Raw genomic sequence first — 23,261 nt, 5'->3', positions numbered from 1 at the left:
GGGGGGGAGAAATGCCTAGGACAGCCCAGAGGAAGGTGCCATCGTTAACCCTCTTTTAGAGTTAAGGAAACAGACTTACAGAAGGGATGTGGCTTGCCCACGATCCGAAGGGAGCTTTGTAAGGTCCGAGCGGGTTGGGAACCCAAGAACCTAACTTGGAAGCCCAGCCGTTTTGCTTAACTGAAGAGGGAGGAAAGGCTCTGTGACGGTCAATTATGCTGTCGTCTCAAACCTGCAAGGTGCTTGAAAGAAGAAACGATCTTCATTTTCTCAGTCGAGACTGATTTGACACAGGTGCAGAGAGATCCTCCTGCGCTTACTGGACAGGAATCAGTAGAAATGGGAAGGAGTTCAGAAGGAGATGCTCACGGGCACGGTGGGTAGGATCATGACAGTACAGGAAGCTGTAACCAGTAAACTGGGGAGGGAAGTGGGTGACCAGGGAACACCTGTGTTCCTCCACGAGTGAAGTTGTCAATGAACTGAAGACCCTGTTGCTGCTCCAGGGCTGCTCCCCAGGTCAGAAGCATTAGCATTACTTGGGGGTTGCATGGAAGTACAGATCCTGGCCCCACCCCACCTGCTGAGTCCCAATATGCATTTTAACAAGACCCCCCCCCCCCCCCCCACTTAAGTATATTTGAAAGTTTGGGAAGCACCTAGTCATACTGTGCAGAAAAATGATTACTGGCCACAAGATGTCATTGTTAGCCCAGGATGGTGTGTAGACCATTCATGTAATCTTATGCCTTCTCAATGATCCAGTTGGGAAAGTAGGAAGAATCCAGATTGTAGAAGACATTACATGTTAGTCCAGGGTGTTTGGGTTTAACATGCAGTTTTTTTACTCTGGTGGAGAAGGAAAACTGGTGTACCAAGCTTTGTGTGTGGTAAAATGTAACAAAATTTGTCCTCTTAACCTTTTTTACATACAGATGAGTGGTATTACGTACATTGATAATGTTGAGGGACTATCGCCACCACCCATCTCCCTTACTCTTTTCATCTTGTAAAACAAACTTTAGAACTTCCCTTTCTCCACTCCCCTTAGTCCTTGGCAGCCATTGTCCTGCTTCTTGTCTTATGAATTTGACATCTCTAGGTACTGCATATAAACGGATTCATACATATTTGTCTTTTTGTGACTGGTTTATTTATTCTCGTTTCGTTCATGTCATAGCATAATGCAGAATTTCCTTTTTTCTTCAAGCCAAATAATATTCCTTTGTATGTATATACCACATTTTGTTTATCCTTTTATCTGTCAATGGATGTTTTGAGTTACTTCCATATTTTTGCTATTGTGAATAATGCTGGTATCAACGTGGTGTGTACAAATCTCTCTTTGAGACCCTGCTTTCAATTCTTTTGGATATGTTGAGGGGGTGGGGTGGCAAGAATTCCTGTCTCTTCAAAGGTCTTCTAGCTGGACTAAGAATCAAATTGACACAAGACAGATTAACAGGAGAAAATAAAATTTAATAGGCATACATTCAAGGAAACCACATAGACATGGAAAGCCTGGTAAAATGAGGTATATATGTCATTCTGAATGAAGGGAAAAGGGCTTGGGGTCTGGGACTTCAGAGGAAAGGAATGCACTTCACAGGGCAGCAAAAAGAGCAGATGTTGGTGATTAGGTGTTTGTCCTAACATACAGATGGGTGGCTCAGATAAAATTTATCTGTTAATAACTCTTATTCTGGAAAAGACCCCCCAGTTTAGGTTGTTCTGTGTTGTTAAAGGAGGACAAAAGTTTCTCTTGAGCCTGTAGGGTCTCAGGTGCCTTTAGCACAAAATAATCCATATGCCAAAGTGGCACATTCTGAGAGAGGTCTGTCCTGACTCCCACAGATATGTACCAAGAATTGGAATTGCTGTATCATATGGTAATTCTGTTTTTAATTTGTTGAGGACCCCCCAATACTGTTTTCCACAGTGGCTATACCGTTTTACATTCCCACCAACTGCACGAGGGTTCCAGATTTTCTACATCCTCGCCGATTTTGTTTTTTTTCTTTTATAGTAGCCATTCTAATAGGTGTGAGGTCAGTTCCCTAATCAGTGGTATTGAACATCTTTTTATGTATTTATTGGCCATCTTTTTTTTCCCCCCAAGATTTTATGTATTTGTTAGGGGGAGAGAGAGAGCACAGCAGGGGGAGAAGCAGACTCCCAGGCGAGCAAGGAGCCCGATGTGGGACTTGATCCCAGGACGCTGGGATCATGACCTGAGCCGAAGGCAGATACTTAACCAACTGAGCCACCCAGGCATCCCTATTGGCCATTGTTTTGTGCCAGTCTCAGCCTATCTGTGGTAATGCTATTGAATAGAAATGCCTGGAACTAGTGAGCTTTCCAAGGACCTTTCCCCTTTCCAGACCTATGTTATGATTGGACCGAACCTTGTTCTTACGATTGCAAGATGCCCTTCAACAAAAACCTTTAGAAAACTGAAGGAAAAAGTAGTTGATTATTTAAAAGCCCTGGAGTGTACAAGGCATGCCATGGGGGGCTACACAACCAGGTAATTGGTGCAGAGAGGGAGACAGAATGAGATAACAGGACTGGGGTTCTGCTTTTACTGGCGTTGAGGGTGGGGGCCTAGGGTTTCAAGGGCGGGGTTTTTATTGGTTAACTTAAAACATAAGAGTAGGAATATAGCACAGGAAGGGAAAAAACAAGTGGCCCAAATGGTCAGTTAGTGAAATTAACTAAGATCTCTAAAACATAGGATTCTCAGTGTGGGAAGGCTGCCTGGCTCTTTAGTCCTGTGTCTGGCTTTGTGTTCATTGGAAATAGCTTTCTTCAGAGAGGGTGAAGCAGATGCCTCTGCATTCAAAGCTTAAGTCAGGCACTTGCTTTAGGATAAGAAAAGCCAATTGTCAGATCTTACACTGTAGTCAGTCCTCTTTGGAGAAATGTCTGTTCAAGTCCTTTGCCCATTTTTGAACAGGTTGTTTGGCTTTTGTTGCTTTAGGAATACTTACATATTTGGAGATTAAACCTTTATCATACATGATTAGCAAATATCTTTTTTCATTCTGTGGGTTGCCTTTTTACTTTCTTGATAGTGTCTTATGTACAGTTTTTAAAAATGTTCATGAAGTCCAATTTGTCTATTTTTTTTTTTTTTTTACCTGTGCCTTTGCTGCTATATCCAAGAAATCATTGCCCTGGCCAATGTTTGAAGCTTTTGTCCAATGTTTTCTTCCAAGGGTTTTGTTTTAGGTCTTACATTTAGGTGTTTGATCCAATTTGAGTAATTTTTGTATATGATGTTAGGGAGGGTTCCAGCTTCATTCTTTTGCATATGGATATTCAGTTTTTCCAGCACCATTTGAATGGTATTGTCAAGCTTGTCAAAAATCATGTGCTCATATATGTAAGGGTTCATTTCTGGGTTCCCTTATTCTATTCCATTCCTCTATCTGTTGTCTTTACGCCAATACTATACTGTTTTGATTACTGTACCTTTCAGTTTTGAAATCAGGAAATGTGAGTCCTCCAGTTTTGGTCTTTATAAAGATTATTTTGCCTATTTGGGATCCCTTGGGATTCCACATGAATTTTAGGATGGATTTTTCTATTCCTGCAAAAAATCCTCATTGGAATTTTGGTAGGGATTGCACTGAATCTGTAGATTGCTTGGGGGTAATATTGACATTTTAATAATGTCTTCCAGTCCATTAACATGAGCTGTGTTTATGTCAAATTTAATTTTTTTTCAGCGATGTTTTGTGGTTTTCATTGTACAAGTCTTTTACCTTCCTAAGGTAAATTCCTTTTTTTAAAAAAATATTTATTTATTTGAGAGAGAGAATGAGATAGAGTACATGAGAGGGGGGAGGGTCAGAGGGAGAAGCAGACTCCCTGCTCAGCAGGGAGCCCGATGCGGGACTCGATCCCGGGACTCCAGGATCATGACCTGAGCCAAAGGCAGTTGCTTAACCAACTGAGCCACCCAGGCACCCCCGGTAAATTCCTTCTTAAGGTTAATTCCTAAGTATTGTTTTTGATGCTGTTGTAAATGGAATTGTTTTTGTAATTTGCCTTTCAGATTGTTCATTGCTGGCTTATAAAGATTCATCTGAGTTTTGTGTGGTGACTTCGTATCCTGATACTTTGCTGAATTCATTTATTCTAACACTTGTTTTTGTGGACTCTTTAGGGTTTTGTACATATAAGATTATACCATTGGTAAACACAGATAATTTTACTTCTTTTCCAATTTGGATGCCTTTTATTTCTGTTTCTTGCCTAATTGCTCTACCTAGACTTTTCAGAACTGTGTTCCAGTGGTGAAGGTGGACATCTTTACCTTTTTTCATACATGGCTTTTATCATGTTGAGATAATTTCCTTCTATTCCTAGTTTTTTAATGTTATCATTGAAATACGTTGAATTTTGTCAAATGCTTTTTCTGCATTGAGATAACCATGTCTTTTTTTCCCTTTCTGTTAATGTGGTATATTACATTGATCAGTTATCCTATTTTGAACCATACTTGTATTCCAGAAATAAATTCCACTTAGTCATGATGTGTAATCCCTTTATTAGGCTTATTTTTATTTACTACTAATTGCTGAGGGTTTTTACATTAATATTCGTAAGTAATATTGGTCTGTAGTTTTCTTGGAATGTCTTTGTCTGGCTTTCGTATCAAAGTTGTGCTGGCCTGATAAATGAGTTATAAAGTGTTCTCTCAAACTTTTTGGAGAAGTTTGGAAAGGATTGGTTAGTTTTCATTTAAATGTTTAATAGAATTCACCCATGTAGGTATCAGGTCCAGGGCTTTTCTTTGTTAAAGGTTTTTTGATTGTGGATTCAATCATACTAGTTATAGGTCTGATATTCAGATTTCTTATTTCTTTGTGATTTAATCTTGGTAGGTTTTGTATTTCTAGGAATTGAGCCATTTCATGTAGGTTATCCAGTGTATTGGCATACAACTATTCATAATACTATCATAATCCTTTTTATTTTTGTAGAATTGGTCATGTCCCTACTTTAATTTCTATTTTTAATAATTTGTGTCTTGTTTTGAAGTAAACTCTACACCCAGCATGGGGCTCGAACTCATGACTGCAAGATCAAGAGTCCCATGCTCTACTGCCTAAGCCAGCCAGGTGCCCCTTATCAGTCTTTTTTAGTCCGTCCAGCTAAAGTTTTGTCAATTTTATTAATCCTTTCAAAGAGCCAACTTTTGGTTTCATTCTATTGTCTATTTCATTTCTCTGCTCTAATCTTTATTTTCCTTTCTGCTGGCTTTGGTTTAGTTCATTCTTTTTCTAGTTGTAATATTAGGTTGTTAATTTGGGATCTTATATTTTAAGTGTGTGTAGCTATAAATGCCCCCCCTTTGTACATCTTCTGCCGTGTTCCTTAAATTCTGGTATATTGTATTTTCATTTTTGTCTTTAAGTATTTTCTCATTTCCCTTGTGATTTCTTCTTGAGTCTGTTGATTGTTTAAAAGTGTGTTAATTTCCATAGTTTTGTGAATTTTTCAGTTTTCCTTCTGTTATTGATATCTAACCTCATACCACTGTGGTTGGAGAAGATACTTTGTATGGATAAGTATATTTAAAGTACATAGAGATTTGGGGCGCCTCGGAGGCTCAGTCAGTTAAGTGTCTGCCTTCATCTCCAGTCATGCTCCCTGGGTCCCAGGATCAAGCCCCGCATCGAGCTCTCTGCTCAGTGGGGAGCCTCCTCCCTCTCCCTCTGTCTACCGCTCCCCTTGCTTGTGCGCGCGCTCTCTCTCTCACTGTCAAATAAATAAATCTTTAAAAAAAAAAATAGAGACTTAATTTGTTGCCCAGTATATGCTCTGTCCTGGAAAATGTCCCATGTGTACTTGTGAAGAATTTATATATGTCTGTTAGATCTGTCGTGTAGAATGTTCTGTATATGTCTGTTAGATCAAATTGGTTTATTGTGTTATTTCTACTACTCTTTCCTTATTTATCCTCTGTCTAGTTGTTCTATACATTATTGTGAGTGGGGTATTGAAGTCTCCAATTATTATTTTGTTTTTTATTGAGGTGTAGTTGACATATAAGATATTAGCTTCAGGTGTATAACATAATGATTTGATAGTTGTACATATTACAAAATGATTATGACATTGAGTCTAGTTAACATCCATACACACATAGTTACAAGTTTTTTTTTCTTGTGGTATGAAGTTTTAAGATTTACTAACCTATCAACCTTCAAATGTACAGTACATTATTAATTATAGTCATCACAGTGTACATTATATCCCCAGGCCTTTTTAATTTTACCCTTTGACCACCTTCACCCATTTTCCCAAACCCCCTCACTCTTGCCCCTGGCAACCATCAGTCTCCTTTCTATTTCTATGAGTTTGGGGTTTTTAAGATTCCATATATAAGTGAGATTGTATAATGTTTGTCTATCTCAATCTGACTTAATTCATTTAACAGTGCCCTCAAGGACCATCCTTGGTCCTTGGACAAATGGCAGAATTTTCTTCTTTTTATGTGGCTGAATATCATTCACTTTTATAATATACACCACATCTTCTTTGTTCATATATCTCTTGACAGTTAAGTTGTTTCCATGTCTTGGCTATTGTAAATAATTCTACAGTGAACGTGAGGATGCATATATCTTAGTGTTTTTGTTTCATTCAGATAAATACCCAGAAGTAGAATTGCTGGCTCATAGATAGGGTACTTCTATTTTTAATTTTTTGAGGAACCTTCATACTGTTTTCTATACTGGCTATACCAATTTATATTACTACCAACTCTGCAGAAGGATTCCCTTTTCTCCACATTCTTGCTAACTTTTTATTTCTTATGTTTATGATAATAGCCATTCTGACAGGTAGGTGTGAGGTGATATACCTCATTGTGGTTTTGATTTGCACTTCTGTGATGACTAGTGATGTTGAGAATCTTTTGTATGTACCTGTTGGCCAGCCATATATCTTCTTTGGAAAAATTTCTATTCAGATTCTCTGCCCTCTCCCCTTTATTTTTTAGAGAAAGTGAGTGTGTGCATGTTGGGGGGAGGGGCACATGGAGAGGGGGGAAGAGCGAATCTTAAGCAGGCTCCTTCTCACCACCCTGAGATCATGACCTGAACTGAAATCTAGAGTCAGACACTTAACTGAGCCACGCAGGTGCCCCATCTGCCAATTTTTTAATTTTTTTTTTTTTTTTGCTACCGAGTTATATGAATTCTTTATATATTTTGGATGTTAACTCCTTGGCAGATAACATGATTTGCAAATATTTTCTCCCATTCCATAGTTAGCCTTTTCATTTTACTGATGATTTCCTTGACTGTAGAGAAATTGTTTAGTTTGTTGTAGTCCCACTTGCTCATTTTTGCTTTTGTTGCATTTGCTTTTGGTATCAAATCCAAAAAGTCAGCACCAAGACTGATGTAGGGAGTTTACTGCCTCTGCTTTCTTCTAGGAGTTTCATAGTTTCAGGTTCAAATCTTTAGTCCAAGTCTTTATTCCATTTTGAGTTAGTTTTTGTGTATGGTGTAAGATAGTAGTCCAGTTTCATTCTTTTGCATTGGCTACCCAGTTTTCCCACTTTTGTTGAAGAGACCGTTCTTTTCCCATTATATATTCTTGGCTCCTTTGTTGTAAATTAATTGACCATATATGCATGCCTTTATTTCTGGGTACTTTATTCTGTTCCATTTATCTGTGTGTCTGTTTTTATGCCAATACCATACTATTTTGATTACGATAGCTTGTAATATAGTGTGAAATCAGGAAGTGTGATGCCTCCAGCTTTGTTCTTTCTCAGAATAGTTTTAGCGATTTGGGGTCTTTGTGCTTCCAGACACATATTAGAATTATTTTTTCTATTTCTGTGAAAAATGCCACTGGAATTTTGATGGGGATTACATTGAATTTGTATGTTGCTTTGGGTAGTATGAACATTTTAATAATATTAATTCTTCCAATCCATGAACATGTGCCTTCAGTTTCTTTCACCAATGTTTTATAGTTTTCAGGGTACAGATTTTCACCTCCTTGGTTAAATTTGTTCCTAGGTATATTATTCTTTTTGATGTAATTGTAAATGGGATTGTTTTCTGAATTTCTCTTTCTGATAGTTATTAGGGTATGGAAACAACAGATTTTTGTATATTGGTTTTCACAACTTTACTGAATGTGTTTATTCTAATATATATGTATGTATATATATGTTTTTTTTTTGGTAGTTTCTTTAGGGTTTTCTATTTAGAATAGCATGTCATCTTCAAATAGTGATAGTTTTATTTCTTCTTTCCCAGTTGGATTTCTTTTATTTCTTTTCCTTCTCTGATTTTTCTGACTAGGACTTCTATGTTGAAACAATGTGGCAAGAATGGGCATCCTTGCCTTGTTCCTGATCTTGGAGGAAAAGCTTTCAGCTTTTCACCATTGAGTATGATGTTAGCTGTTGTTTTCTCATACATGGCCTTTATTAAGTTGATATATGCTCCCTCTGGGCCTATTTTATTGAGAGGTTTTACCATAAATGGATGTTAAATTTTGTCATATGCTTTTTCTGCATCAATTGAGATGATCATATGATTATTATCCTTCATTTTGTTAATGTCGTGTATCATCTTGTTTGTTGCAAGTGTTGAACCATCTTTGCATTCCTGGACTAGATCCCACTTGCTCCTGATGTATGATCCTTTTAATGTATTGTTGAATTCAGTTTGCTAATACTTTGTTGAGCATTTTTGCATCTATGTTCATCTGGGATATTGGCTTGTAATTTTCTTGTAGTGTTTATGTCTGGTTTTGATATGAGGGTAATCCTGGCCTCGTAAGATGAGTTTGTAAGTGTTCACTCCTCTTCTGTTTTTTGGAAGAGTTTGAGAAGGGTTGATATTAATTCTCTTAAAAATTATTGGTAGAATTCCCCAGTGAAGCTCTCTAGTTTTGGACTTTTATTTGTTAGTAGGGTTTGATTACTAACTAAATGTCCTTACTGATAATTGGTTTGGTTACATTTTCTATTTCTCTATGATTTTGTCTTGGGAGTTGTATGTTCCTGGGAATTTTCTTCTAAGTTGGCCAGTTCGTTGGTGTATAATTTTTCATAGTAGTTATGATCTTCTGTATTTCTGTAGTGTCAGTTGTAACGTCTCCTTTCATTTCTGATTTTATTTTAATTCTCTTGGTAATTCTAGTTAATGTTTTGTCTGTTTTGTTTATCTTTTCAAAAAATCAAGCTTTCTATTTCATTGTTGTTGTTTTTAAGTCTGTTTGTCACCATCCCGTCCTGTCTCCCCCACCACCCCTCCTGCTGCCCAGCCCAGAGCTTTGCTATATCATTTCTTCTGCTAACTTTGGGCTTCATTTGTCTACTTTGTCTAGTTCCTTGAGGTGTAAAATTAGGTTGTTTATTGAGATTCTTGTTTCTTAAGATAGGCATTTACTGCTATGAACTTCCCTCTTAGGACTATTTTTGCTGCAGCCCATGAGTCTGTAATGCTGTATTTCCATATTCATTTCTCTCAAGGGTTTTTTTTTTTTTTTTTTTTGACCTGTTGGTTGCTCAATAGCATGTTGTTTAATCTCCATGTATTTGTGAATTGTCCAGTTTTCTCCTTGTAATTGATTTCTAGGTTCAACCATTGTGTTTGGAAAAAGTTGCTTGATATGATTTCAATCTTAAATTAGTTAAGACGTGTTTTGTGGCTTAACATATGACCTGTCTTGGAGAATATTCCATTTCTGTTTGAAAAGAATGTATTCTCTGGATGGAAGGTTCTGTGTATGTGTAAGTTAATGTACTCTAAAGTATTGTTTTAGGTCACTGTTTTGTTAATGATTTTCTATCTGGATGATCTATTCATTGATGAACGTGGTGTGTTCAAGTTCCTGCTGTTACTGTATTGCTGTTTCTCCTGTTAGATCTATTATTTGCTTTATGTATTTAGGTAGTCCTATATTGGGTGCATAAATATTTGCATGTTATATCCTCTTGTTGGATTAATCCCTTTATCATTAGGTAATGATCATCTTTGTCTCTTACTACAATCTTTGTCTTTAAGTCTTTTTTTAAGGGAGAAAGAAAGCATGCATGGGGAGGGGGAGGGGCAGATAGAGAGGGAGAGAGAGAATCCTAAGCAGGCCCCACACTCAGCATGGAGCCCAGTGTGGGATTCAGTGTCATGATCCTGAGACCATGACCTGAGCCAAAATCAAGAGTCGGATGCCCAACCCACTGAGCCACCCAGGCACCCTGGGAGAGAGCATATCTTAAGCAGGCTCTGTGCTCAGTGTGGAGCCTTATGTGGGGCTCATTCCCAAGATGCTGAGATCATGACCTGAGTTGAAATCAAGAATTGGTTGCTTAACCTACTGAGTCACCCAGGCACCCCTAACTCTTTTTTTCCTTATAGAAGTGTATGTACCCTAGCTTTCCTTTGGTTTCCATTGGCATGGAATACTTTTTTCCATCCCTTCACTTTCAGTCTGTGTCCTTATATCTGATGTGAGTCTCTTGTAGGCAGCATATAGATGGGTCTTGTATTTTTTAATCCATTCAGCAACTCTGTGTCTTTTGATTGGAGAATTTAGTCCATTTACATTTAAAGTAATTACTGATAGGTGTGTATATACTGCCATTTTATTGTTTTCTGGTGGTTTTCTTATTACTTTATTCCTCTCATTCTGTCCTTTGTGATTTGATGGTTTCCTGTAGTGATATGTTTAAATTCCTTTCTTACTATCCTTTGTAATATAGGTGTTTCCATGGTAGTTACCATGGTGGGTACTTAACACATTTTGTATTTATGACTATCTATTTTAAATTGATAACTTCAAATGCATTGTAAAGCTCTACATTTTTACTCTTCTACCCCACGTATTATGTTTTTGATGTTACAGTTTAGATCTTTTATCTTGTGTATCTTGTGTCAAATTATTATATAGTTATTTTTACTACTTTTACTTTATAAGTGATTAACTCACCATCATTACACCATTAGATCATTCAGAATTTTTCTATATATTTACCTTTCCAGTGCGATTTATAATTTATAATTTCATGTTTTTTTTTTTTTTTAAAGATTTTATTTATTTATTTGAGAGAGAGAATGAGATAGAGATAGAGAGCACGAGAGGGGAGAGGGTCAGAGGGAGAAGCAGACTCCCCGCTGAGCAGGGAGCCCGATGCGGGACTCGATCCCGGGACTCCAGGATCATGACCTGAGCCGAAGGCAGTCGCTCAACCGACTGAGCCACCCAGGCGCCCTAATTTCATGTTTTCCTGTTACGAATTAGCTTCCTTTTCTATCAGTTTAAAGAAGTCCTTTAGTATTCCTTGTAAGGCCAGTCTGGTGGTGATGAATTCCTTTAGCTTTTCTTGTTTGAAAAAGCTCTCTCTTTCCTTTAGTTCTGAAGGATAACTTTGTCAGATAGAGTATTGTTGATTGACTTTTTTTCCCTTTCATCATTTTAGATAAATCATACCACTTTCTTCTGGCCTACAATGTTTTTGCTGAAATCTGCTTATCGTTTTATGGGGTTCCCAAAACAAGTTTTCTTTTTTTCTGCTGTTTTTGAAGATTCTGTCCTTGTCTTTAACTTCTGATACTTTGTAAAATGTCTTGACATGGGTCTTTGGGTTCATCTAATTTGGTATGCTTTAGGCGTACTAGATCTGGATCTCTCTTTCTTTCCCCAGGGAAAAGAAAGGTAAGTTTTCATTTACTTTTTCAAATAAATTTTCTGCCTCTTTCTCTTTTTCTCCTTCTGGGACCCCTATAACTTGATTGGTAGTTTATTATTTTCACAAAAGCCCATTAAGCTACCTTCTCTTTCTTTTCTTTTTCCTTTTTGTTGCTCTGTTTGCATAACTTCACAACCCTGTCTTCAAGTTCACTGATAATTTCTTTTGATTTATCTATTCTGATGTTGAACTTCTCTATTGAATAATTTAGTTCAGTTATTGTAGTTATCTGTTCTGTGACTTCTGTTTGGTATTTTCTTATATTTTCTATCTCTTTTGTTGAAATTCTCACCTTTTGACCAATTTCCATTTCATTTGGGTCTATTTCTGAGGTTTTATCTTATTCCTTCATTTTGGACATATTTTTCTATTTCATTTTCTGTGACTGTGTTTCTGCACTAGATCAAACAGCCATATTCTGCGGTTTTGTAGGTGTGGCTTTGTGTAGTAGATGAGCTTTATTGTTCAGTCCTGCTTTTGGTCTTGGTTGTCTGTCAAACCTTTGTGATTATCCTAGTAGCCTACTCTATTCTTAGTGACTCTCAGGAATTGAGAGTATGACAAGACTGTCAGTGTCCCAAAGTGGGAACAGTCAGCTACTAGGTTCAGGCTGATTTGAACCATACCCTCAGGCAGCAGCTTTTAAAGTATGTGAATACGCCTCAATCAGAGGAAGGACTAGGAGTTGGGTGGGTTTTTCTGTCTGTGCCCTATGTACGGAGTGTTAATGGTATGACAACCAGATAAGTTTCTTTGCTCACTACTTCCTGTTGAACCCATGAACACAAGCCACACTGGCCACCAGAGTTTGGTTATGAAGGAATGTGTTCTCTGGGCCAGAGGTGTAAAAGTTGGGGTACAGATGTGTATACAAGCTTTTTGGAAGTAAAACATCTGGCCTGGCAGAGGGAGAGCGTGAAGATGGTACCTGTTGGCCCACTCAGTTTTTGGAAAAGATTGTAGTTGGGCCCTAGATGTGTGTTAAATTAGAAGCTTGCCCTTCAGGCTGAAGTTTTATGATTAGGAAGTAGGCCTTTTTTGCAGAAGTACTGGGCCTGATTTTGTTGGCTGGTTCTACTCTGGGTCCTTTGGTGGGTGAGTCAGTGCATGTGAGCCCTTTAAGAACTGGTTCTCAGTTTGCTGTAGCCTTGTGGGTCTCACAGATACAGATTCTGTTGGTTCTCAAAGCTAGATGTTTTTGGAGGCTTGTCTCTCAGGGTCTGGTCTTAAAAGTGGGGTACCGGTTGTGGTGTTGAAACTTTTTGCTCCTCAGGGAGCAGCTCAGGGTTGTTAGCTCTCTTAATTGTTCACTGCCACATTGGGAATGATGTTTATGCTGAGATTGTGTATCAACCTCCTATCCATTTGGATTTTTATTTTTTTCTTATTTGCCCAATGTGTAAGAATCACTCAGCTAGTTTTTGGGTTTCTTTCAGAGGAAATTACTGTATGTAGGTGTAGATGCCATGTGTCTGTGGCAGGATGTGAGTTCTGAACCCTCTTATATTGCCATCTTAAACTGCAACTCCAACCATTATTGTAGAGCTATTCCTCCTTTTAGTTCTGTACATTTTTACATTTTGTATATTTTGATAGTCTGCCATGAGGTGTGTAAATGTTTGTAATTCTTATATCTTGCTGAATTGAATCTTCCATTAATGTATAATGTTTTTTTCGTCTCTTGTAACCTTTTTTGATTCAGTCTATTTTGTCTGATCTGATATTAGTATACCTACCCCTACTCTCTTTTGGTTACTTTTTGCATGGAATTTCTCTTCCCATCCTTTCACTTTCAGTTGTATCTTTGGTGGCATGCCTGGGTGGCTCGGTTGGTTGGGTGTCTGCCTTTGGCTTGGGTCATGATCCCAGGGTCCTGGGATTGAGTCCCGCATCAGGCTCCTTGCTAGGTCGGGAGCCTGCTTCTCCCTCTTCCTGCCTCTCCCCCTGCTTGTGCTCTCTCTCTCTGACAAAATAAATAAATTTAAAAAATCTTAAAAATAATTGTATGTTTGGATCTAAAGTGATTCTTTTTTAGACAGCATATGATTGGATTGTGTGTTTGTATCCATTCTACCAATCTCTTTTGTTTGGAGAACATACTGTATTTATATTTAAGGACTAATGAGAGATTTACCTCTCATTTTTTTCTTATATGCCCTTAAACCTTTTTGTCTTTCATTTCCTGCATTTATGTCTTCTTTTGGGTAGTTGATTTTTTGGAGTGAACCATTTAAATTCCTTCCTCATTTCCTTTTGTAAATATTCTGTAGCTGTTTTCTTCATGGTTACCAGAGGGATTACACTTAACATCCTAAAGTTACAATACTCTAATTTGAATTTATAACAGTCACATTTCAATAACATAAAAAAATTCTGTCTCTATATAGCTTTGTCCCCACCCTTTATGGTTTTTGTTATTACAAAATTACATCTTAATACATTTTGTGCCCCCAAACAAAAAACTTGCATAATTTCTTAAATGTATTTCTTTCTCAAATTTTGTAGGAAACAAGATTTGAAGTTAAAAATAAAAGTGAAAATAATAGAGCTTTCTTTGTGTGTGTGTGTGTGTGTGTGTGTGTGTGTGTGTGTGTATTTTTTTAAGTAGGCTCCACGCCTAGCATGGAGCCCAGTGCGGAGCTTGAACCCACAACCTTGGGATCAAGACCTGAGCTGAGACCAAGAGTCGGACACTTTTTTTTTTTTTTTTAAGATTTTATTTATTTATTTGACAGAGAAACACAGCGAGAGAGGGAACACAAGCAGGGGGCGTGGGAGAGGGAGAAGCAGGCTTCCCATGGAGCAGGGAGCCCAATGTGGGGCTCGATCCCAGGACCCTGAGAGCATGACCTGAGCCGAAGGCAGACGCTTAACGAAGAGTCAGACACTTAACCAACTGAGCTACCCAGGCACCCCTAGATAAAATTTTTAAAAAAATGGTAATCTCCTAATCATATAGGATTTATTATTTTTTTTTAAGATTTTATTTATTTGACAGAGACACAGCGAGAGAGGGACTACAAGCAGGGGGAGTAGGAGAGGGAGAAGCAGGCCTTCCACCGAGCAGGGAGCCGGATGCGGGGCTCGATCCCAGGACCCCGGGATCATGACCTGAGCCGAAGGCAGATGCCCAATGACTGAGCCACCCAGGTGCCCCTAAATCATATAGGATTTAAATGCAGTAGTAAACTTATAAGAATAATACTAGATTTTGCAATTGCCCCTGTATTACTTATGTCGAGATCTTTATTTCTTCATATGGTGTCAGGTTAGTCTAGTGTGCTTTTATCTTACAGGACTCTCTTGAATGTCTCTTGTATGATAGGTCTAGTGATAACAAAATCCCTTGGTTTTTATTTATTTGGAAATGTCTTAATTTCTTCCTCACTTTTTGAGGACACTTTTGCCAGATACAGGCATAACTCAGAAATATTGTGAGTTCAGTTCCAGACCCCTGCAATAAAGCAAGTTTCACAATAAAACTAGTCAAGTGAATTTTTTGGTTTCCTAGTACATACAAACTTATGTTTACACTCTACTAAAGTCTTAAGTGTGCTATATCATGTCTAACGAAAAAATGTTCATACCTTAATTGAAAAATACTTCTTTGCTAAAAATGATCACCATCATCTGGGCTTTTAGTGAATCCTATTCACTAATCATAGATCACCATAACAAATGTAATAATAATGAAAAAGTTTGAGATATTGTGAGAATTACCAAAATGTGATAGACACAAAGTGAGCAAATACTGTTGGAAAAGATGGCACCAATAGACTTGTTCAACATAGGATTGCCACAAGCCTTCAGGAAGAATACAATATTTGGGAAGCACTATAAAGCACAGTAAGATGAGGTATACATAGGATTGTTGGTTCAGTTTTTGTGTGGGTTTTTGTTGTTGTTGTTTTTGGTTTTTGTTTTGTTTAGCACTTTGACTCTATAGGCCCACTGTGTTCTGGCACCCAAAATTTCTGATGGGAAATCTCATATCTTATTGAGGAGCCCTTGTATGTGATGGTTTGCTTTTTTCTTGATGCTTTCAGGTTCATCTTTATGATTGGCTTTTGAAAATTTGATTACATCTTGGTGTGAGTCTCTTTGAGTTCATTCTGGAGTTTGTTGAATGTCTTGTATTTTCATATTAATGTCATTCATAATATTTTTCAGTCATTATTTCTTCAGATGTTTTGTCTACCTCTTTCTGTCTTCTGGGACTCCCATGATGTGTATCTTGGTCCTTTTGATGGTGTCCCTCAGATCCTTTATGTTTTGTTCCTCTTTTCAGTCTTTTTCCTTTCTAGACCTCAGCCTCAGTAATGTCTGTTGTCTTGTCATCAGAATCACTGATTCCTCTGCCTGTTTACATCTGCCTTTGAATCCCTCTAGTGAATTTTTCTGAAATGAAAAATTATTGTGCCTTTTGGCTACAGAATTCCTTTTTGGTTTCTTTTTAGGATTTTTTATCTCTTTATTGAAGTTTCCATTTGGTTCACACATCATTTTCTTAATTTCCTTCATATCTTCTATTTCTTCATATTTCTTCTATTTCTTTGAGCAACTTGAGGACTGTTGTCTTAAAGTTAGTTGTCTAATATAGCTAATACATATTTAACCCTGGAAGTTGTAAGCCTTCAGCAGACTCCACAGGTTTACAAAAGTTTTATCAGATAGATTTGCCAGTGCAATTATTGTTTAGGTGGGGAAGCAGTTCCTGGTGCTTCCTACTCTACCAGCTTCCCAGAATCTTAAATCATTGACTTTTAAAATCAGGTCTTTTTTGGGGTGCCTGGGTGGCTCAGTCATTAAGCGTCTGCCTTCAGCTCAGGTCATGATCCCAGGGTCCTGGGATTGTGCCCCGCATCAGGCTTCCTGCTCAGTGGGAAGCCTGCTTCTCCCTCTCAACTCCTCCTGCTTGTGTTCCCTCTCTCGCTGTGTATCTCTCTGTCAAATAAATAAAATCTTAAATAAAATCAGGTCTTTTGTAAATTTGTCTTAAAAAACTTTCTTGTGAAACTCTTAATTTTGACCAAGAAAAATTATGCCAAGATGAATTAACAAGCAATAAACAAAACTACAAAGCCAATAAAATGTATAACTCCACAAATCATTGAAACTCATGTCATTAATTGAAATGGACTAATAATATTTTGCTCAAAGTAAATCACTTCTGTGAAAATATACAGTTTGTCTCTTTTTGGTGTATGATAAAATATACATAACATAAAATTTATTGTTTTAGCCTTTTTTAAGTATGCAGTTCAGTTGTATTAAGTACTATCATATTGTCATGCATCTGTCACCACTGTTCATCTCTAGAACTTTTTCATCATCCCAAAGTGAGACTCTCTACCCATTAAACAATAACTCCCCATTCTCTCCTTTCTCAGCTGCAAGTTCTTTTTTGGATTCTGCATTATCTGTCTTTCAGTGTGATGCTTTAGTTCTTTCATCAGTTTGCTCTGTTGGAAACGCCTTGGAGTTTTCATTCATAGTTTTCTGTGATACTTGGTATTTGCTTGTCAGGAATTTATCATTTATACATGAAGATTACTTCTTGCTTTCATTAGTGTTCTCAGCATGAAGTAGTTTTTTTTTTTTTTTAAAGATTTATTCAGAGAGACAGTGCATGTGCAAGTGGGGGTGGGGGAGAGAGGGATAGAGAGAATCCCAAGCAGACTCCTTGCTCAGCACAGAGCCAGATGCATAGCTTGATCTTACCTGAGATCAACCCTGAGATCACGACCTGAGCCGAAATCAAGAGTCAGATGCTTAACTGAGCCACCCAGACGCCTCTTAAAGTAATTTTTAAAAATCACTTAATGAGAGCAAATACAAATAACATGTGGTAGTCTCTCAGATGATATAGAATATACTTAAATATTTTCAATTAACATTAAAACAAATTTTTTTAAAAGATTTTATTTATTTGACAGAGCAAGCACAAGCAAGAGGAGCAACAGAGGGAGAGGGAGAAGCAGGCTCCCCACTGAGCAGGGAGCCTGATGTGGGGCTCAATCCCAGGACCCTGGGATCATGACCTGAGCTGAAGGCAGACGCTTACTCAACTGAGCCACCCAGGCACCCCAACATTAAAAGAAAACTTAAAAAAAATTTGTAGACTTTACACAAGTGTTAGATCTCCAGTGTAAACGATACAGAGCTAGGTTATTTCTTGTAGACCTCGTCATAAGAGCATCAGCGAATGTAGTAGAATTAAGAATAGAAAGGGAGGGATAGCTCTGACAGAGCAGAAAGTATGGCAGCAAATCCAGATGTGAAGGGATTAACAGAGCCAAGGGTGACTCCAATGATAGGAGCCTGAGCTATCAAGGGACAGATTTTATCACTAACAGAAGTAGGGAAATATGGTAGAAAAGCAATTTTGATTAAAAACCATTTGTTGGGGGAGCCTGGGTGGCTCAGATGGTTAAGCATCTGCCTTCGGCTCAGGTCATGAACCCAGGGTCCTGGGATCGAGTCCCACATCGGACTCCCTGCTCCTTGGGAGCCTGCTTTTCCCTCTGCCTCTCTCTCTCTGTCTCTGTCTCTCATGAATAAATAAATAAAATCTTAAAAAAAAAAACATTTGTTGGGTTAGCAAGCTAAATCTGTGCAGGAAGTGGAGATAGATGATTAGAGGTATGATTGAGGAGTTATTGACATAGAGGAGTTGAGATTGATGACTGAGTTTTCCTCTAGAATGAGAGAATGCATATTTAGGTCAGCAGGAACAAGAGTGTTAAGGTTTCTTCTGTAGATGATTGCAAGAAGCAGGAACAGTGGAGGACCCAAGATGTAAGATGAGAATCATGGTAATCATGCCCTGGAATCCAAGGAAGGCAGGTATTAAGATGGCAGAAGCCAGCAGTGTAGAATGGAGCAGAGCATGAGGGCAATAAAAGATGACCCAAAAAAAAGTGCATTAACATGCAATGTATTCATTCGCTGAAATTTTACTCTTTTTCAAGGATATTGAGTTTTTTTCTCAATGAAGAATATCTGATTATAGTGTTTTTAGGAGATTATGCTAGTTCTTAATCCTTTGGAATTTTACTCCCTGTATTAGATTTCCTGCGACTCTTTCTTACTATTAAATGCTCTGTGATACTTTACTTGTTTTAGAGGTTAGAGTTAAGGATTGTCTGGGTGGCTCAGTCGGTTGAGCGTCTGACTTGATTTTGGTTCAGGTCTTGATCTCAGGGTCTTGAGTTCAAGCCCCATGTTGAGCTCCACACTGGGCATGGAGCCTGCTTAAAAAAATAATTTGAGATGACTTGGGATATCAGACATTTAGTTTGGAATATTTTAAAGATTCTACCTTAAAAAAAAACATTTTATTTTTTTAATTAGTTAATTTATTGATGGTAGTGTTCCATGATTCATTGTTTGCGTATAACACCCAGTGCTCCATTCAGTATGTGCCCTCTTTAATACCCATCACCAGGCTAACCCACCCCCACCCCAAAAGACACTTTAGTGTTGCATTGTACTCCTGTTATAATGTATTTTACACTTGTTCGTAATAGGTAGAAATATAATAGTATAATTTAGTTAGCTTTGTGTTCATTTGAGATTAAAAATCACAGTGTTAGTAGCCACACTGGTTTTGAGAAAAATCAGGCAGTTTTCATGGGAAGAAAGTAAGAAAGACAAAATGGAAATGGTTTAAGAAATTTGTAGTTATTAGATAAAACACTTTTTAGTGGTTTCTTCATTGGAGTAATTATTTGTTATATTTGCTTTTTAGAAAATCACTTCGAGAAATGTATCAGTCAGATTCTGAAGGATGGGCCTCCTCCAAAGATCTGAGAAGTCATCTTGGACATTTAGAATCAGAACTTCGTTTTCTAAGTACACTTACTGGCATCAGTATAAGAAATTACTCCATGAAGACAGAGGACCTTACAAACACTGAGAAGAAAGAAAAGAGTAAGCATTAATTTTAATTTAGAAGTGAAGCTGAAGCTTTCCTTATTATGCATAAGAAATTGGTTGTCGTGGCATTGAATTAAAATTCTACAAGGTAGGAGCACCTGGGCTGCTCAGTTGGTTAAGTGTTCGACTCTTGATTTCACCTCAGGTCATGATCTGGAATTAAGCCCCACGTCAGGCTCCCTGCTTAGTGGGGAGCCTGCTTCTCCTTCTGCCCCCTCCCCTCCGCACTTGTACTCACTCTCTCTCAAATATATAAAATCTTAAAAAAAAAAAAAAAGAGTCACTTTTGGAATTGCTTCCTGACTTTTCCACTGACATAACCCTCATGACTGGGATGATAGTGAGTTGATCCTCAGAGGGTCTTGGGTAGTTCACCTCAGTGGAAGTCTGAAATACAAACAAAAATGGGTGACAGACTTTAGGCACCTCAGATACTTGAGAGGAAGAGATGGAATACGGAGAGGATGGGAGAGTGAGCTTAGGCCAGTTGTAAATCTGCTGGTGCAGAAATCTTAGTCTTCCCGCTTTGAGTCTTCCTAAGTTGACCTCATCTGCAGAGGTACTTGGTGCTGCCTACTCAGAATGTGCTTTTTTTATTTTTTAAAGATTTGTTTATCAGAGAGCACGCACGAGCAGGGGGAGGGGCAGAGGGAGAGAGAGAAGCAGACTTCCCGCTCAGCAAGGACCCCGATGTGGCGCTTGATCTCATGACTTCTGGGATCATGGCCTGAGCCTTAGGCAGACGCTCCACTGACTGAGTCACTCAGCTGCCCCTCAGAATGCTTTTGGATGGGCTTAATACTGAGCTTCCCCCATTCCTGGCTTAGGTTTTAATTTTCTTAGGTCTTCCAGATTAGTTCTTTTCTGTGTAATATCTAGCTCATCCATCTTATTTCCACCTTCCAAACAAAGTTACTCTCCTTCTTCTTTATCCTTGTAAAGTTGTGCTCTTTTAAAAATACCTTTGTTAGCAAAGTCAATAGTGGTTATCTCTTGGGCAGGCAGTATATAGCCTTGAGAAGGGCATGAGAGAACTTTATAGCGTATTTTAAAATTTCTATATCTTTATCTCAGTTGTAGTTACGTGGGAAACATGTTAAAAAATATTGAGTTGTATACTTAAGAATATAGCATTTTATGCATTGAAGTATAAAATTTTGAAAGATAACAGAAGTGAATAGGTGGATTCAATTTAATGTTTTTAACTAGAATCAGATAGTGTTGGAAGAAAACTCCGTCGAACACTTATGGTTCAAACTTGTGTAGGGTTATAGTAGCACGCATCTTTCTTTCTTTCTTTCTCTCTCTCTCTCTCTCTCTCCCTCCCTCCTTCCTTCCTTCTTTCCCTCCTTCCTTCCTTCTTTCTTCCTTCCTTTCTTTCCTTCTTTCTTTCTTTTTTGGAGAGAGAACCCAAATGGGGAGAGGGGCAAAGGGAGAGGGAGAGAGAATCTTAAGCAGGCTCCGTGCTCAGGGCAGAGCCCAATGCAGGGCTCAATCTCACGACCCTGAGATCATGACCCGATCTGAAATCAAGAGTTGGATGTTTAATCAACTGAGCCACCCAGGCACCCCTATACTAGCATGTCTTACTATAATCTTTAGTATAATTAAGAAATAGAAAGTACAAGTTACCTTTAATCCAACTTTGCAGAGGTAAATCAATTTGTTGCACATTCTTCTAGATATTTGTAATGTAAATGCTAACATAAATTCTCCCGCATATACCCCTATGTATTATAAATGTTCACACAAAATTAAATAACAGGTATCTGAAGGAAACCTATTCGCAGTAAAATATTTTTTCTGATTTACAGGTATAATGAAAGTTCTACAGAGACACAGATTATCAGGAAATTGCCGCATGATTACATTTCAACTTGAATTTCAGATTCTGGAAATCCAGGTAAATGGAGTATGTTGTGGTAACAGGTTCTACTGTGATTAAGCAGTTCCCACCCCCCAGCCTTCAGCAATGGCTGAACTGAGGAGGCCAGGACCCTCTTGTAGTACGCTTATACAAAGTGATACCATTTTTACAGTATAACCATCCTGGCAACTGCATATGAGAGGGTTGTTGCTGAGGATCTAGGTGCTTTATTGGAAGGCAGATAGCAAGTTTGTCCTCATCTCTCAGAGCAAGCCCCGAGGTCATGGGAAGAGTCCTGGATGCCCTCAGTGGCCTGCTGATATGCCAGCAATGTATTATTTATGCTTAACAAATTTTCCCAAAATTTAAAGGCTTAAAACAACAACAAAATGTTTATCTCACCCATTTTCTGTGGATCAGGGATTTGGGAGCAGCTGAGTTTGCTGTTCTTGTTCAGGGCCTTTCATGAGATGGTGGTCATTTGGAACCACAGCCATCTGAAGACTGTTCAGGGCTGGCGGCTTAGACTCCAAGGTGGCTTGTGGTTACTCCAGCAGGTTACACTGGACTGCTAAGACACAACGCAGGAGGAAGATACTTCTGGCTAACTAAGACTTTGCGTAAAATCAGGAAGCAGAAAGAATGATAATGTGCAGCATATGGCCAGGGGTGGGCATAACAAGGTCAGAAACCTTCAAAGTATGGCTCCAAGAAGAGTGGGATCCAGGCATAATTTCAAGAATTGTCTTGGCCTAGACACAAACTTTGATAGCAGAAAACAGTTTAACCCGTTGGTTTTGTGAACTGGGCCTACGAAAAGTATGTGTAAAGGAGACTCACAGGGAAGGGCGGGCAGGCTATCTTGGCCCCAACTTATCGGATAACCAAAGCAGATGTAGACCAGTTGTTATAACCCAAGTCCTATGGACATGATGCTTGCTTATATTCATCGTCATGTACCAGAATTCCTGATCCTTGTCCTCAACCACAAAAACAGCCCTAAGTTTTCCCATTTTGTATAGAACAAGGATTGATGTTAGATAATCACGACCCTACCTCCTCAAGGTGTCAGATGGCCACCCCAACTAGTCAAGAGTGCCTGCTTCCAGGTATCTGAGCTAGAGGTTTTGCTTCTCGAGAACTCTTTGCCGTCCATATCCATGGTTGCTGCCACTGGCCCTGGCAGACTGAGGAGGGGCTATGGGATGTCTAGGCCCCTCATCTGATGACAGAGCTCCCAGCTTGCTCCCACCTCAGAGTATTCCCCCTTCGACACTGTTGAGATGACTAAGAGCATTCAGAGTGTATCATTGCCAAGGCTGATTGAGCAGGATCTGACACAGGGCATGGGTGATGAGTGGCCTTAGGGGAGGTAAACATTTCCAGGTTGTCGCCAGGCCTTGAGACTGTGCAGGGTCACCAAGGTGAAATTATTGTTCTGCATGACCTCAAAGATCATTTGCCGAAGACTAAAAAGGAATGTGGATACAAATGAATTGGTTTCATTTGAGATAGTCTGTGTCAGGACCCATGCTTCTCTTTTGGGTGGCCTAGGAACTCCTGGATGTTGTCCCATTGCAAAAGGTGGCATAGTTATTCCAGCCGAATTTTTTTCTCTTTGGGGCTAATGTGATCTTAAATTCAGAGTGGTGATATACCACATACTTACCTGCGTCCTGGCCTCCATTAATAGGCCAGGCCTATAGTCCATGTCAGGTTGGTGGA

At 38.6% G+C, this 23,261-nt stretch overlaps 1 protein-coding gene across 3 annotated transcripts in view; it reads left to right on the top strand.

The window, feature by feature from the left end:
• CENPP (centromere protein P) overlaps positions 1-23,261 on the top strand; it is a 229,887-nt gene that overhangs the window by 1,427 nt on the left and 205,199 nt on the right. For 2 of the 3 annotated variants that reach the window (XM_073878250.1, XM_025891820.2), the window contains exons 2-3: positions 19,482-19,663; positions 21,484-21,572. In XM_073878250.1, the coding sequence (XP_073734351.1) occupies positions 19,482-19,663; positions 21,484-21,572 (271 nt within the window). Of the gene's footprint in view, positions 1-34; positions 295-19,481; positions 19,664-21,483; positions 21,573-23,261 lie in introns of those variants that run through there. The other variant, XM_073878251.1, reaches the window with a different exon arrangement.

This window comes from Callorhinus ursinus, unplaced genomic scaffold (assembly GCF_003265705.2).
Source record: "Callorhinus ursinus isolate GAN/ISIS: 27379988/994484 unplaced genomic scaffold, GSC_fseal_2.0 scaffold28, whole genome shotgun sequence".
In the NCBI taxonomy this organism is placed as follows: Eukaryota; Metazoa; Chordata; class Mammalia; order Carnivora; family Otariidae; genus Callorhinus; species Callorhinus ursinus.
The sequence above is the reverse complement of the archived record's forward strand: the minus strand, read 5'-3'. Positions and strand labels throughout refer to the sequence as shown.